This window comes from Trichomycterus rosablanca, chromosome 19 (genome assembly GCF_030014385.1).
Source record: "Trichomycterus rosablanca isolate fTriRos1 chromosome 19, fTriRos1.hap1, whole genome shotgun sequence".
Taxonomy (NCBI): Eukaryota; Metazoa; Chordata; class Actinopteri; order Siluriformes; family Trichomycteridae; genus Trichomycterus; species Trichomycterus rosablanca.
Genome location: NC_086006.1, coordinates 23,655,307 through 23,673,464, shown reverse-complemented (window position 1 = coordinate 23,673,464; position 18,158 = coordinate 23,655,307). Strand labels below are relative to the sequence as shown.

Genomic DNA, 18,158 nt, shown 5'->3' with positions numbered 1-18,158 from the left:
CACAGCTCCAGTGACCTGGGTTCCCCAAAACATGCTTTTCCCCCTGTAAAATTTGATACAAATATTATTTAAAATTTGGAATTATTTTAAAGCTCTGGCATTATTTAAATTGGCTTTTAGAATATGTATTAAATTGTAAAACGCAAAATTAAGCAGTGATTCGAGGGTCCTGGGTGTTTTTCTGCCTTGCTTCATGCCTAGGATGTAGGACTGTATGAATATAACGAGATGAATAAATAATAAAATCTATTGCAGTGTTGATTTTGTACCACTAGGTGGTAGCCAGTAAGCAATTTTCCACAATAAATTGGCACTTCTTTTTAGAAAACCTTTAAAATGTATTTTTATGGACTTGTTGGTCATTAAATGATTGTAATTACACAAACAAATTATTAAAATACTTAAAAAGTTGAAATATGTCACATATTCAATATGTTTATTCATTTTATATGCCCTACACTCTATTAGGGGTGGCACGGTGGCTCGGTGGGTAGCAGTGTCGCCTCACAGCAAGAAGGTCCTGGGTTGAATCCCCAGGTGGGGCGGTCCGGGTTCTTTCTGGGTTTGTATGCTCAATTCAATTTATTTATAAAGCACATTTAAAAGCCGAAGCTAACCAAAGTGCTGTACAGCAGAATACAACAATAAAAGAAAAAACATATATATAAATATACATTGTTAGATTAATAAATATAGAATATACAAAAATAAATAATTAAATAAAACAGCGGGAGTAAAAGAAACACCTGGTTAGCCATCTTCATATGCCAGAGAGAAAAGATAGGTTTTAAGACAAGTTTTAAATAAGTAATGAATTCCACAGTCTGGGTGGGATGTTCTCCTCGTGTCTGTGTGGGTTTCCTCCGGGAGCTCCGGTTTCCTCCCACAGTCTAAAGACATGCAAGTGAGGTGAATTGGAGATGCAAAATTGCCCATGACTGTGTTTGACATTAAACATTGAACTGATGAATCTTGTGTAACGAGTCATGAATGTAACCAAACATGACGTTAAAATCCTAATAAAGAAAAATAAACTATCAGTGATATCCGTTTCACAGCTGAGAATGAGCAAGAATCGATTCTTTATTGCCATTTTTCGAAATCGAGTTTAAATAAGTTAAACATTGGCTTTTTAAAATATTAAACCGTTTTTAATTATTAATTGATAGAGATTGTAGAATTGAATAGAGAATAGAGTTTCGGGGAAACTGGCTCTACCGCGACCCTGACTAGGATAAAGCGTCGGTACAAATGAAATGACAATAAATGGAATCGACTCTTGGTATCGACTCCGTCGATTTTAATTACCAGCATACAGAAATGAATTAGAGTCGACTCCATTATTTGAAGAATCGAATGATGACGGGTCATTCTCTACCTGTCCGCTAGGCGCGCGGGACTGTTGACTGTGCGCTCGCTCGAGCCACGGAATCGGTTGGTGTGACGTGAGGGGAAATGGCGGAGCAAGAGGACGGAGATGTGTTCGGCTGTTCCAGCCGAGGTAAGTTACAGTTTAAAAGAGTAAAAACACCTTTTAACAACTGTCGGTTTAAACCTCGACACCTTTTGACTGCTTTGCGACTATTGACAAACACTTTATACACTCTTTGAGGTAAATTTTCTTCGGGTTGAACCGGGCTGAGGGGATTAGAAGCCGAGTGAGCCGGTCATGGAACCAGGATTAACCCTGAAAGCTGTATTACTAACATTTTATTTGTATTTTTACTCAGGATAGTTAAATATAAACGTCATTTTTGTGATTTTGGAACGCTGTTTGATTATAAGAAGCGTTTACCATTTACTTATCGTGCAGCTCTATAGACACCTGTCAGTTCTGTGTTATTCCTAATAATAAATGGGCTTACACAACCTGGCAGTAATAATTGTGAAAATTTAGTTGATTTTTAACGTAGTAAAGTGCATTTCAAGAGCTGACAGTAGTATTTACAATGTCAAGGTGTTTGTGGCTCCTCCACAAGTGACTCAGTGCACCTGCTCTTACAGCTCATATTCAAATAAAGCACAAATGTATCTCAAAATCGTCTAAAAAACCCTGACACTGATTACTTCAAGTAATTTATGCATTTGTGTTTGTTTATAATAGCTTATTGTAGCTTAGTATAACGAAATATTGTTATGAGACACTACATGGTCAAAAGTATCTGGACACCCAACCATGAGCTTGTTGGTCATCCCATTTCAGAACCATAAGCATTAATCCTAGCATTTATAACTGCCCTAACTCTTCTGGAAAGGCTTTCCGCATGTTTTTGGAGTGTGTCTGTGTATATTTGTGCACGTTTTGAGAAAAGAGCATTTCTCCCCTAATGGTGTGTCAATGCCGTTGAATCCAGGGCTCTGTGCTGGTCACTGCAGTTTCTCCACACTGTATTTATGCAGGAGCTGGAAAGGGCTTTACCCAAATCCCATCTTATAAATAGGACCCCACTGAATTAACAGCCTACCTTAACAGTTGAATGTAAACCTAGAACATCCAGTGACGGTGCGAGGCTTCATGTTCGAAAATTCTCTTCCATTTTTGACTACTCTGCATCCACTTTGGTCAGGTGTTTTCCAAACTCAGTTACCTGAGTCGTGTTTTTAGCTGCTTTAGATTTCGACACCATGGACATTATGACTAACTGATTGCTAAATTAATTGCTGTAGTATTGCTAGGACTTCTCATAGTGCAAATTAACTGGTAACGCACTTGAATGCTCCGTGAATGAAAAATGTTAAATTGCGAATTTCACAGCAAATTGCATATTACACGGGACCCAGTTTTCAAAGCCGTAACTTATGTAGGGCTTTATATATGAATAACTATTGCTTTTGGCTGCTGTCGTTAGGTGTTGCTACAGTGGGTCATTTATCCGCATATTTAATTTGGCACAGTTTTTACACCGGATGCCCTTCCTGACACAACAGTCCTATTTAGCTAAGCATTGGCTAGGTTCATGTAATGCCATGTTTCTTGTATTTGGTAGGCCAGGAGGGTATTTGAACCCTGCATGATTTAAAAGATTTGCTACTGAAATGGCATTGACTTTCAAATTAGACACAAAATAGAACAAACTCCAAATTAAATTAAAGCACAAGTCCAGTGATCAAACCCTCATCTTATTGTGATCTGAATAAACTGTAATGATTATAGGCTTAAATAATGTTCTGTGTCAATGCTTTATTTATAGGAGTTTTTTGGATTTATAGGATATTGCTGGGTAAATATATATTATGACATGAAATAGGCCTTTAATCAGGCAGGAAATAGTTACAGCTCACATAAAAAGCACAAGCTTACTGCTTATTAAACCCATAAGCGATTGTTGTCTGAATCAACACTAACACTGTCTTGTTTACATAACACAAGTTTTAATGCTTTATTTATAGTCATAGTGGTGAAACAACATATTGTCGTGTATATATTGAGTAAAATAAGTAAAAAAAAAGTTATGTCATTAGCCATATTTGTTTTTTACCTACCTAAACTTGCATAAAGTTAACCTAAGGCTAAAGTAATCAGAGAAGATATAATACAGTTTTACAGAAGCAATTTTATAATGAAATGCTATTTAGAATTATCCAAAGAGATTCTGTTGGTGTGTGGGGCCAGTGATAGCTCAGTGGTTAAGGTACTGGACTAGTAAACAGAAGGTTGCCGGTTCAAGCCCCACCACCACCAAGTTGCCACTGTTGGGTCCCTGAGCAAGGCCCTTAACCCTCAATTGCTCATTGTGTAAGTCGCTTTGGATAAAAGCGTCTGCTAAATGCTGTAAATGTAAATGTGTTCAAAATGCAGCTCGATTGCCCACTGTTAGAAATTCAGCAACATTCAGGAGCCAGGAGACCGCCAGTCTTCAGGAGTAGAGTCGTTTATTGACACATACAGATAGATGTATGGGCACAGCTTGGAAGACCGACAAAAAATCTAACTAGACATAGTTTTGGGGAGCCTTTTCTACACTCGAAGTGAGGGGAGGAATTAGGGAGAGGAGGAGGAGGTTAACAAAGGTTGGGCTAGTGTAATAAAAGGGTGTTGGTTTTATAGTGCACAATGGAGGGGGTCAGGATACAGGATAACAAAAGATGCGAGGAGACACGATTAGGTGTGTAGGAGACAGGGAGTGGGGGTAATACAGGATGGGGGATCAAACAGGAGGGCTCACTCAATATACAAAATGTAAGAAAAGGAGGATAATTTCTCTTACCACCTTTAAATGTCTTCTAAAATTTAATTTTATACAACATTCTGTGTTTTAATATAGAAGAAAATGTATTTTGAAATGCAAAATGATTAAGAGGCACTTATCTAGATGTATGAGTCTAAAAATAACTTGTAATTTACCTAAACAAATATGTTGACTATTGCACTACTGCTGTAGGGTTTTATGGCATTTAATTCTGTTCAGTATTGTACAGATACTGTGTTTTACCCTGAGCAGTCAAACAGGGGTGGTGGTTACCATATTGTAAATCGATTATACTCCCTTATTTGTCAGATAAATGTTTTCATGGGGTTTTTTTACATCTAGGTGGTTGTGCCTTGGGAAGCAGAGTTCGAGGTTTTTGTAGACAGAAACAAAGTATAAAACAGTAGTTATATATTTTAAAAATCAGGGGGTTTTTTGGGTGAAAAAAACACTTGAGTGGCCAGTCTAAAATTTAAAATGGTGGTGAAAACCCTGGTTTTCTCTTTTGCATCTGCATAGCTGTGGCAGTAAAGTTTTACTTGTTCTTAGGGCAAAGATCAAGATTACTCAAGTCTTCCCTTCCGCTCTAGTTGAATTTGAACTGTGTGTGTATCTTTACCTGGGTGTGTTTAGAATTCTGTATAGTATTTCAGCCAGAAAAAAAAAAAATCCCAGTGGTGATACTGAGCTGCTGAATTGTGTACTCTCATGTACCGATTTACTGCCAAACAATCCATATTTACTCAAACAGCAGACATAAGAATAAGTTGTTTATTTATGGGGAACAGTATTGTACACACACTGGAAACAGCCTTTATAGTTTAATCATCTATTAATCGAAGTGTTTGCATTGTGCAGTGTACTGGCCTGCAGCAGTTATTTCTTGTTATGGGAGGATCTGATTGACTAGAGCACTTTGATTGACCTGACTGTGTTGCATGGAGCATTGTCCTGCTGAAAAGAACTTTTCTCAGTGTTCTTTCAGAATAATACTGTACATGGCTTGATTCATGTTTGCTTCACTAAGACAAACATGCTTTTGCTGGAATCAGCACAGATCCTCCACCAAACCTTGCAGTGATTGCAAGACAATGTGGCTTGCAGGCCTCTTCAAGTTAACATCTAACTGTTGGACGACAAAGTGTTGTGGAACGCTAAAAATTGGATTCATTAGAGAGGACAACCTTCTACATTTCAATCCTTATAGTCGGGCGGCACGGTGGCTAAGTGGGTAGCACTGTCGCCTCACAGCAAGATGGTCCTGGGTTCGATCCCCAGGTGGGGCGGTCCGGGTCCTTTCTGTGTGGAGTTTGCCTGTTCTCCCCGTGTCCGCGTGGGTTTCCTCCCACATTCCAAAGACATGCAAATGAGGTGAATTGGAGATACAAAATTGTTCATGACTGTGTTCGATATAACCTTGTGAACTGATTATTCTTGTGTAATGAATGAGAATTCAATGAGAATTCTTGTGAACTACCGTTCCTGTCATGAATGTAACCAAAAGAAAAAAAACATGACGTTTAAATCCTAATAAACAAACAAAACAATCCTTACAGTCTTTGGCAAACCTCTGAGTGATTTTTCTTTGCTTCTCATTGATAAGGGGCTTTTTTCTAGTTTTTTTCTAGCTGTTTGCTATTCTTTTTGACACTTTAACAACTCACTCGAATGTCACTCAACAACCATAGGGTTACAGTCATCCCAGTTAATGGAAAGTCTCCTCTGCCAGTAACTTTGTTCTCCCAACTGCCTTTCATTCCCTCCACTAAAGCCCCGGTTCCTGCTTTACTGTGGGTATGGTGTTCTTTTGATGATGTACAGTGTTGTTTATGTGCAAAAAAGACCATAGCACATTTTCCCACATGCTTTATGCAGACTTTATGCAGGTTTTAGCAAAATTTAGCCGGGCTTAGATTGTTTTTTTCTCTCTCTTCCTCACAGCTTAGACACATCAAGCATATGAGACAGTGTTGTCATAAGCCAATCATTGCTGTGTAAATGCCACCTAGCCAAAAACACTGCTGAGATATGAACATTGATTTCTGCAACATGCACAATTATGTTTAATAGTTCTGATGGTTGGAAAAAGCTGAAGGACACGTACTGCTCAAATCTCTTAGGGTTTATAGGTTGGGTTTACGAGTATAACCACAGAGCAGCTGTCCTGTAGCATAATTGTGTGTGCGTGTGCTCGCGTGGGTGTGTGTGTGTGGGCATAGATGCATGCAAATTTGAACAGAATAATGGTGAATGGTGATTGGTCTCAGGAGTGATGACCAGCTCCTGTGTGCAGTTGAAGTGAACATTATTGCCCTTGTGGACCTGCTCACACTGCATATGGTTGCTGGGAAATGGTTATGGCAATGCAGCATATTTTAGAGGTACAATTATATGCAGACGTTTTGCTTTCCTTGGCCAAATTACGTATTCTGTTAATTTTCAAGTGAAAAGAAGTAAACACAAGATCTGCAAGTTTACTGTTTACATTTGTTGCAAATTTTCGTGTGTGTATTTAATGAACTTAACATGGAAAGCAGTAAATGTGGCATGTGCAATTGTTTAGATTTAGTACTACTACTACTTTACCCAGTGGTTGTTTGATTATTAACATCTCTTATAATGTTTTTGAGATTTTTCTGGACTTCTTGCTTGTAATGTAGGCACAACAGGGATACCAGCCATGAAGTAATAATCATTCACAAGTAATGAACAAGATTATAATTTTTTTTCTACCTATTTTTGACCCGTGTATTTACATTTTTAAATGCAACTTTTGATTTTGATTGATTTTACCAGCTCTGTATTTTTGGGAACAGCTTAAAAATACAAATCTGTATAATTAAATATGTCTGTTTAGTCAGTTTCTTGGGAAAACAACACTTGGAATGGAACTTATCATCTTGGTTTAAAATATGCATTCCGATTGCTAAATTATTTCCGGTCATGGCTTTTTTGTTTATGGAAATGTGTAACCTTACTAACATTTTGGCCAAATGTTATGCTGTGTTTCATTTAACCATGCCTACAGCCTTGTAAAATAAAGATTAAGATGTTTGGTATTTGCTATAGGCTTGTCAGGCTTGTTAAAACATTCAGCAAAATTAGAATTTTAATCTGGTGTATTTTTTATAGCTGCTGTATATTTGTAGTATATCAGTCTGCCTTAAGTCATGCATTGTTGTACTAGTGGTCATTAGGTGGCCGGGTCGACTTGCATTACTTTCCTCCACACTGAATATTTCAGTAGGAAATAAAGAGATGTGTGCGTGAGAGAGAGTGTGTGTGTGTACATGAGAGATAGAGAGAGAGCAAGATGGAAAGAGGACGAGCAGTGCAGACCTTGGGACAGTAGCAGCATCTCTATGGATCAAATACTGAAACTGGAGCCTGTTCAAACTTGGCACTGAAGCTTCTTTCTTTCAGCCAGCATTTTTCTTCTTGTATATCTTTTTTTTTCTTTTTCTGTATCTTTATCATTTTCTTTCCATCACTTTCAGTTTCTTTCTCTATCTGGTCACTTCTAGTTCTATTATCTCATCTCTCTCTTCCTTTCTCACACTCTTGCTCTCTTCATCTTTCTCTCTGAGCACACTCAGATCAAATAAGCAGGCTGCTGCCTGAGTGCTAGCAGTTAGCATTAGCGTGAGTAAGCGCAGGACAAGAGAGAGAGAGAGAGAAAGGGAGGAAGGGAGGTACAGACAAGTAAAAATACGAAGAACACCCTGAAGAGGTGGAGAGGATGCCGGTGCCCCCCAGGCTAAGGAAGGGGGGCAGCAGGCCAGCCATCACCCACCTCTCTACCATCACTGAGGAGGATGAAGAGCAGCGGTGTCGCCGCAAGAAACGAAGGAAAAGAGGTGAGCAAGAAGGTGGAGTCACAAAGTGATGCAGTGTTTAGATTAAATAAAACTACTGGGATAAAGAGATGGCTTTTTGGAAATTAGAAAGTCAGTAGAGAGAGAATGATGAAATGAAATATCCTTCAGGCTACAGGCCAGTGATTAACAACCTAGGTCATAGTGATCTACTTTTCTACAGAATTAAGTTTCAACACATGTATAACAATGAGCTAACTAAACTGGATATTAGCAACCCATAGTTAAAAGTAAATCTTTTAAATAATCAGTGTTGATACAATTTTTCTGTACTCTTTGTTCAAATGTGTATAGGTGATATTCACTGATTAGCCAAAACATTAGGACCAGCCCCTAAAATATTTATGGCAATAACTGTTTTGTGCATGTGATGGTCAGGCATATATTAAATCTTGGGTTGATGGTTGTTACTCATAGTACCATGTTGAATGATGCAGAAATGATCAGGCATAAAGAACTTTGTGACTTTGAAAAGAGCCAAACTGTTATGACCAAAACACTCTCAGGTGTTTTATACTTTTGCCCATGTAGTCTAGCTTTAAACTTCAACTAACCCAGAACATTAAGGATTTGGGACAGTAAATTTTACTTTGTACCTTAAATGAAAAAAGAAAATCCGGCAATCCAGAAACTTCATCAAAAGGGAAAGTTCTGTGTTTTAAGGATTATTACCCAAAAATGCAATATGGTTCTGTGTTTTTCATTGTTGTATATATATGTTGCTTCTATATATATTAAGGGTCACCGCAGTGGTAAATTCTGCTCTGCATACCCGGTTTGGCATAAGCTTTTGTAATGCTTGATGCCTTACCTGACACAACCTTCTATTTAAAATCTTTTAATCTGGTTTGGGTTAAACCAGCACTTAGAGCAAATTGACAAGTGTGCCTCCCAATGGCGGTTCTGTTTTAATATGAATATGTAAACAACAGTTGGCTTGGTACCTAGTCAAAAAACTCTGCACTCCCCTTTCCTACAGAAAGGGGCATTTGGTCTAAAAGGAAAAGCCTACCTGTACTTTCTGGCGGCACGGTGGCTAAGTGGGTAGCACTGTCGCCTCACAGCAAGAAGGTCCTGGGTTCGATCCCCAGGTGGGCGGTCCGAGTCCTTTCTGTGTGGAGTTTGCATGTTCTCCCCGTGTCTGCATGGGTTTCCTGCGGGAGCTCTGGTTTCCTCCCACAGTCCAAAGACGTGCAATTGAGGTGAATTGGAGACACTAAATTTTCCATGACTGTGTTCGATATAACCTTGTGAACTGATAAATCTTGTGTAATGAGTAACTACCGTTCCTGTCATGAATGTAACCAAAGTGTAAAACATGAAGTTAAAATCCTAATAAACAAACAAACATTCTGGCTCTAACAACAGTAATAGTTGTTCTAATACCAAGTCAGCAGTTTATATTATAATTGATTTATCAGTTAATCTCTTGACTTGTTATTAGTAATATATATAAACTTAAACACGCTGTTATATATACTTTTGTGTTTTGCACAATGAAGGAATGGAAACTATTGTAATAGACATTGTAATGGTTGTTAGATTTTCCTATGTAACCAGTTAGGTACTAATCTACCACACCCTAAAGGATGCATGACTGTCAGTGAATGTGCAGATCTTTTTTTTCCCCAAAAAATGCCTTTAGATCTTTATTCAGCATGTTTGTAATGTTTTGCTTGTTTTGGTGTGTGTGTGCGCGTGCGTGCGTGTGCGTGCGTGTGCGCGTGCGTGTGTGTGCGTGCACAACTGTGGCAGTGCCTGAGGGTTTGTTGTGCTTTTATCCAAAACTATGAGATGAGATTCATTGTTCACACTCATTCAGGCTCTGTATGAGGTTTTAAAGCTTCTAGCTAAACATTTTCACTTCATACATCTCGTAGGGAAATTTGTCCTGGTTACCTGTTCTGTTCCTGTGTGGAGAGCTTGGTTTTATTTGGCTTCTGGGTGTTGCTGTGTGCCTCCAAATAATAATGGCTGACAGGTTGAACGGGAAGGTATCATGTCACATGACCCAAGGGAGGAGGATAGCTGTAGTAATGGTAGTAGGTGAGGTTAAATGACCATTCAGGCTTGATAGTGGCAGACAAACTGGTTGGGTGGAGTAATGTCTGTTGTCACCTTATGAAAAAAAAAAAAAAAGATCATAATTTGCTTTCATTATCAGTTTAAATATGTGGGAGTAAATGTGCATCGGGATAATTATTTGCATATTTGTGATTGTTTCTAGATTACTTAAGGTACTTATCACTTAACTCATCATATTAGCTCTGATCTGATCATCTCAAAATACCACTGAACCTTACGATGAAGCCAGGTTGTTGTAACATGCAGAATGTGCAGCAAGAACGTTCCTAAAAAGATGTCTAAATAACATTTGTTACTCCAGAATGCATATGTACCCATTGGCATTAATGATGGTGGTAGCACATCTGGATCTTGATAAATGTCTTTTAGTTTGCATAGTAGGATCTTATCCTGCGTTTGTAGCTGCAGCGACAAACTGTGCTATAGTATAAGGGTTGTCTGAAGTATTCTTGAGGCCCACATAATGTAATAAATTACAGAAGTATGTCAGTTATAATGCAGTGCCGATTGAGAGATGGAAGGTCACAGGCTCTCTGTATTGGTTTTCAGCCTCGGCCTTCATGCACAGAGGTTGTTAATTTTTTTGCTGAGTCAGATTTCAGCACAACACCGGTTCTCTACATGCCATGTATGTTGTGGGAGAAGGTAAGCACTGCTCATCAATGGAAATAAATTTAAATGACTTTCATTAACATTTCATTTTTATGAATTAAACAAGGACTTTTAGTTATTGGTTAATCATTAATCATTATTTACAAATGTTAATTAGTTTTAATATTATCATCGACTCAGCAGTTATGTGAGAAAGCAGACTTGGTTGTGTGGACTTTTCACAGCTTGCGATTTACAGTGTTTGTCAAAATCGAGCTTTGGGTTTTGTCCCTTGTGATTTGGCAAGCTTCATCTCGGACTCTGTCTCAGCTTAGCATTAGCCGTCACTAAAGTGCTTAGCTCTGGACTCACAGCCCTCCTGCTTCTGTACACGCATAAATGCACGCACACAGACTTTGTTGCTATTTGGACCACTGTACATTAATCTCTAAGTTAGATGGTCTAACATTGATTATTAAAAAACACACAAACACACACACACACACACAAATGCACACACACACATTTCACACATACACAGTGGTGTATTAACTCCTAATCCTATGCTCCGTCCCCCGTCCCCGTCAGTCACTGGGGGTGGGTAAAGAGCCACCGTATTGCTCTCAGGATGTTTTATGTACTATTAGTGACCGAACTCAAATTAGTGACTGTAATTTTAGTCGTTACCTGATGCTTTTTAATTCTGGATAACTTAATTTAAAGTCAGTTCCAGAAACTATGAGAAATTGTTTCCAGAAACTGGAACTCAAGATCTTGAGGTGTTTTTTGTTTTGTTTTTGTTTTGTTTTTGTTTTGTTTTTGTTTTTGTTTTGTTTTGTTTTGCTTTAAGAAGTGTGTTCAGGAATTAAACCTAAATATTAGGAATATTCCGGCCCCATGAGTAAGGCTGAAGGTAAGAGGTTTGACTGTTTAACAGCTTAATGTTGAAGGATAAAGCATAAATACTGTATCACAAGTAGTGTTGTACCTTTGACCACTGGAAGTGTGAGGAAAATGGTCTTACCAGATTTATTACCTGGTTTTCATATTAACCAGGCATGAGCTACTGAATGAATGCTTTCATATTTAAAACTCGTGATTGTAGTCCACCTTTATGTACAGTTACGACTTACTGATTGTGCTTTTCTCTTCGTCATGTTTTTTTTGTGAGCATATGTGGTGTTTGTTAGTCAATCACAATGATTACATTTAAGCTGAAGCTTAGTTGTGACACAGTTGTGATCTACAGTTTTGATTAATATGTTCATATTATAATAATAAATGTACACACAAAACAGCCCTTTAGCAGCACAATATATAAAGATTAATACACTTGCTTAAATAAAATCAGCTTTGTACATATACCACACAATAAACAATGTTTTAATTTAATCTGATATGTTGTTATATACTGTATAATATACTATACTTTGAAATCAGGCAGTGTACGTGACAGTTGAGTCCAACGACCTGAATCAGTTTAACAATAAATGCTGATCGTGTTTATGTGCATCTGAGTTTGTGTGGTGCCTTGTGTTAAAATGCTGCCCTCAGATCAACACTCCCCTGACCAGGTTGAACTGATTATTAAAAATAACTGAATTGAAGAGTATTGGGCTGAAAAGACTAAAGCAAAACAATATTACAAATAGTTTATAGTTTAACGACTTTAACTGGAAAAATTATGCCATAATTACACAATTCTACAGAATAATCATTGATAATAGACCTTATATTTGTTCTGCAGGACAGATTATTTTTTCTTAATATATTCTGAATCCCAGCACTGTTGGGTTAACCCTCTCTGCTCCAGGGGCGCCGTACAATGGCTGAAACCCTGGCTTCCAAACAAGCTGGGATACACAGAAAAGCATTTTATTGTACTGTACTTCTGTATATGTATATATGACAAATAAAGGTATTCTATTCTCAAAACACTGAAATATAATTAAATCAATCACAAATGATCGTGACTAGCTAAACTTATCAGGTAAATGCAATGCTGTGTTTGTAAAGCCTTAAAAAGACAGGAGGTATGGAATTTATTCATGTGTGTCTGTGTTTCTTCATGGTATTTTTCTGTCAGGAGAAATTTGAAGGCATGTGAAATGTATAAAGCTTAGCAGGATTAAAGATGGGGGAGGATTGATCATGCGTCACAGTTTAGTCGGCTATACACCCATAAAAAAATCTCTACTCTAGGTTTTTCTCTAATAAAAGGTTTAAAGTGATAATTCAACTAGAAATAAATAGAAATTTACATTTCCCCAAACTTCAGCCATAATTGTTGACGTCTGAAAGGTACTTAATTAGTTTTGAACTAAATAGACTTGGACAGATTTTGTGTTTCATTACATCATTTAACTGTGTGATTAAGCAGTGTGATTGAAGCAAGTATTTGGAGAAGCACAGTGCCCAGAGGACCAACACATCTTAACACTCATGTCATTTATTCAGAATGTAGCTGTGATCTTGATATTGTATGTGTGCCCATGTACCCTCTCCCCAATTCAGTTTTGAGAGTGTTATGTAACGAGTAGTAATCTTTTACATAAACAAGAATTAGTCCATCCTGTTTGACCTTTGACCCCTGTCTGGTTTGCCGTCTGACCTCTGCGTTACCGAGACTTACACCCATCTGCACATGAAAAACTGTCTGCATTTTGGGGCGGTCCGGGTCCTTTCTGTGTGGAGTTTGCATGTTCTCCCCATGTCTGTGTGGGTTTCCTCTGGGAGCTCCGATTTCCTCCCACAGTCCAAAGACATGCGAGTGAGGTGAATTGGAGATACAAAATTGTCCATGACATGACTGTCAAATTCTGTCATAAATGTACCCAAAGTGTGTAAAACATGACTTTACAATCCTAATAAACAAACAAACAATTTAATAGCAAAATATGGTTTGAATGGCACACTGCATGAATCACAGGTCTATGTACACGGGTCGAAGCATATTTAATATACAGCACATATAGTATTGAGTACTGATTGTACTCTTATACAAAAGTTTTAAAAGTTCATGTTTGTCTTTATTTGGGAAATTTTTTTAAATATCTTTATGGCAGGGTGTAATGGCTTCATACTGAGAGCTGTTGGCAGGCAATGAGAGTGCCAGCACGGTGGATGTTCTGTTAAATCCTCCTTAACCCAGATAGTCTGCACCAGGAATAGCCGTCCTAATGCACTACGCTATCAGACGTTTAGCATTTCAGCACAAGACTACATTTTGTTAAGGTTAACAAGCTTACAAATGATGCTGTTGGATTGTAGCTTCTTAATCTCTGTTTATTCACCATTTTAGAGAAAAAACATCAATGCCGACCGTGTCACATTTTACCTGTTTGCTGCTTGAATTTGAAGACATGAAAAAATGCTCTCTCATGTGTAAAGTTGAAGACTAGTGATGTCAGTGTTTGACAGTTAACTGGTAACTGATTAATACTGTTGGCAAAAGTATCATCTCTATTCATTTCTAAGATTGTCGTTTACTCGTCCACTATTGGTTTGATGAATTTGGCAAAATTGTGTCAGTCTTATAACATTTGTGTCCCTTAATTTTGCACAATGTTTAACAATAGTATTAGTTTAGTTGTAATGATCTGTTTGATACATTCTGAATGTTGAGCTGGTTTTGCTTATTGTGTTTGTTTGTTTTACTGCTGTATATTACTGTCTTGATTTTATTAAGCTGTTATGGAACACTATAAGCTTGTTGGTTATTGATTAAAAGAAAATAACATTTGCATCCCTACTTTTAACCAGTAGTATGCCAAATAAATGGAAGTATTTTGATTCCTAATGGTATTTTGAGAATGTGAGTTTAAGTCAAGTGACACATTTTCTGTCTTTCTCACTCCTTACTTTGTTTATACCTACAAATGAGCTAAAGTAACTGGTCTAAATGGGGGTTTTCTTTATGACAGTGTATGTACTGATGCACCATATTGACCAGTGATTTCTGCTCTGATTATAAAAGTGCAGCTTCATTTCCTGTTAGCTCATGATCGCAGCATCAGGAAGAGCTGCAGCATGTGAAAGATAAAGTACACACAGTCCCTCTGTATATTATATAATAATTCATTTACTCTCTCGGCAGCAAACAATTTAGAAATTGCAGTGAAGTGTTAATGAGCTCTTTGTTTTTTATTCAATTCCTCATAGACACTGAACTTCTTAGACATATCCATTAGGAGACTTTTTATTTTGCTACGTTTCTTAGGAGTTGGTAACTGATGATTATAAATGGGACAGGTATAGACAGAGCTTGTATTAGTGAGTAAATGAGTCTTGCACATATCTGGAACATGAGTGTCCCCAAAGAGGCTTTAGACATTTAAGGAAAAGGGGAATATGGGGCAGGCAGTGTTCATTTTAATCTGCTTCTCAGATTCTCAATCCAAATATTCACAAACAGCAAGTGTGACCAAAACATAACATAACAGATGTAGCCTGTTTGTAGAGGTGAAAAGGGATCAGACGTCTAAATGGATCTAAATGCTTGCATGTAATGTTAAAGTGTTGCTGGCACTTATTTGTTTGAGACATCTACAGTAAGAAATAATCGCTTTTTGCAGCATTGTGGTTTTGGTAACCACTGTTAGAAAGTTTGTATAATGAATGCTTTCAGCCAGCAATGCTTTCAGACAGAATTAAGCTGTCTATAAAATTACCATGATCTCTGCAGTTGGATGATCACCAGATCAGTTGCTGTTGACTTAACGTTGTTTCACTTTTCTTTTTAACAACGTTCTGTAATCTTTTGGGAACTGAGGACACCAGTTGTGATCATTTCAGATGAGCTTGAACCCAGAGAAGTCAGCACTGTTTCTAAATGTTGATACGTGGCACTTTGCATAGTAGCTCAAGTTTACAAATCATTGCTTTATGTTTTCATTTACATTTTACTGACTGTTCCACAATTTAGGTTGTGTATATATTAGTGATGTTATTGATTAACAGGTTACTGACAATTATACTGACAAATAAGGCTGTGTTTAATTTATACAATCAGTTTAAAATATTTATTTAAGTTCATTTTCAAAAGCTGATGGTTGATTTAATCTCAGAGACACGGTACAGAGTGAGAGTTCAGACTGCTGACTGCTAACAAACCCACTCTCACCCACGCATGTGCCAGATGACATTTATGCATTCACATAATGTTTACACACTTATTTAGGGAAAGAGTGCTGCATGTTTAATAACTTATATTATTTAAATTATAAACAATTGAACTTTTCCATGTTAAAATCCTGAATGGAAGCTGTATAGTGTAAATTTGGAGTCGGTTTGCATGTTAAACTCTGTACATGTGGGTGTGTTTCTAACTTTATTTAATTCTTTGCCCCAGTTATACTGCCCAAACAAAGAAACTGAGGTTGTATAAAACTGTACATTTTTATGAAAGTTCCTAACAGGGGTGGATTTTTCCTACTTCAGTATATTAATTTAAACAGGAATTCCTTGTCTAATGTATGCTTCATTTTGTCTTGCTTTTTTCCCCTTTAGAATCTGACTACAATTTGAAGAGTGATGAGAAGAAATCTTCAAGTCAGCCAGACTGGTCCACCTCTGGACACAACACGTACAATATTTACAGCACTAGTGATGCACAAAATACAGGAAAAACAGGTGAGCGATTCGTGCAGTGACAAGGTATATCACTGTTGTCAAGTGCTTTGTTGTAACATAATGATTCAAAAACATTTGAAATATGCCAGAGGTAAAAGGTCACTGATGGATGGACAGAAGCTTTACAGGTTAGCTTGTAAAGCTTTAAAAGTGTAGTGGCATGTTTGAGAGTTGCAACAGTCACAGTTGTCTGTGTCCTAGGAAGGAAGGGCCACATAGGGAATTACCTTCTGTCCAATGCAAAAGTGACTCCTACTGTCAATAAAACTCACACTACATCAGTACAGTACATTAGAGCAGCACAATCGTCTTCACAAAACTTTATAAAATTCACATCTTATATTGTGGTTGGTCTGTTTATTTGGTACACATGGTTTTCTTATTGTTTCAGCAGAACCTTTGGGGCTTAAACTGGACGAGAGACAGAGACTGGCTCGAGAGAGAAGGGAAGAGAAAGAGAAACAGATAGGTACAACACATACACACTTAATTTTATATAAATGTTTACTACGGCTTCTTTTTTCAGCCATCGGAGACGGCTTTTATAGGGTAGAGAACATGAAAGACTTGTTCGAGAAGATTCTGAACTTTTTAGACAGACTTGATATAAAATAAATGATCTGAACAAATAATGATGTACAGTTTCAATATCTGTCTATGCCATAAATATAGCCAGTATGTTGCTGATATGGCAATAAACCCAAACAAACAAACAAACTGCTTCTTTTTTATTTAATTCTATTTCAGCATTTTTCTTTTTTCCCCCTAATCATATTCAATTACCCAGATATGTCAGTCCACACCACTGCAGACTGTTGAAGAATTATTTGTGTGGGATTCTGACCTCTGTGACCGTTCAGGAAACCCACTGTCTGTCTTGTTTCTGTGCCAAAATAAATCTCACGGCACACGAGATTAAACGCCATTCAAATGGCATCTCTGATTTAACTGCAAACACGCACTCGTTCTGCATGACTAGATGAACGAGGCAGGTTGCTGTGGTGAGCTTTAGTCATTATGGAAACTTTAGGCGGTCAGTTGCCATGGCACCTGGGTTATGTAAAGGGTCTAAAGCACAAGCTGAGGTTTTACGATTTTACGGTTTTTATGATGTAAATGTAAAAATGTTATGATTTTCCAAATTAAATAAATAGCCTAAACAAATAAACTATGGCATGCCAAAATGTACCTGATAACTAATACTAAATAATACTACATGTGAGCTTTCAGCTGTGGCCAATCAAGGCATCAGAATTAAAACTAAATCGATTTTTCGACATGTCAACATACCTGGTAAAGAAAGAATGCTAGTTGAAAACACTCACTCTCTCTTGACATTTACCTGCTAATATTAGCTAGCTAGGCCAGAGTGTATTTGCTCTCTGATGTGCACCGTGTGGCTCTGAAATCTTACGTACAGTGTAGGTTCTGGGCTGATGGAAGTGAGCTAGTCACCCAGCTAATGTTAGCTCACTGGCTACATAGGACCTTTTTTTCCTCTCTCTTTTTTTCTTTGTACAATGGCCTTGTCTGCATTTACTCCTACTCAGTGTCATACAGAAACATTCAGAAGTGAAACAGGAGAATTTTAGGCCTGGAGGAATCACAGCTCCAGTTCAACCTATGAGGCACTTATTTCATATTTTGAGTTGTAGAGGGTCTGGCGAACCCCGAAAACAATGGGCATGAGACACAAAATACTTCCTAGGCAGGGTGTCATTCCAGTACATAGCAACACACAAACCATGGGACAATTTAGTGCAGTCAGTCCACCTTCTGCATGTTT

General features: G+C 37.7%; 1 protein-coding gene across 5 annotated transcripts in view; it reads left to right on the top strand.

The window, feature by feature from the left end:
* Positions 1 to 1,438: 1,438 nt before the first annotated feature.
* The window catches only part of map7b (microtubule-associated protein 7b), a 31,239-nt gene continuing 14,519 nt past the window's right edge, over positions 1,439 to 18,158 (top strand). For 3 of the 5 annotated variants that reach the window (XM_063015818.1, XM_063015816.1, XM_063015814.1), the window contains exons 1-3: positions 7,911 to 8,047; positions 16,250 to 16,372; positions 16,764 to 16,841. In XM_063015818.1, the coding sequence (XP_062871888.1) occupies positions 7,930 to 8,047; positions 16,250 to 16,372; positions 16,764 to 16,841 (319 nt within the window). In that variant the 5' untranslated portion in view covers positions 7,911 to 7,929. Of the gene's footprint in view, positions 1,502 to 7,910; positions 8,048 to 16,249; positions 16,373 to 16,763; positions 16,842 to 18,158 lie in introns of those variants that run through there. The other 2 variants (XM_063015817.1, XM_063015815.1) reach the window with 2 other exon arrangements.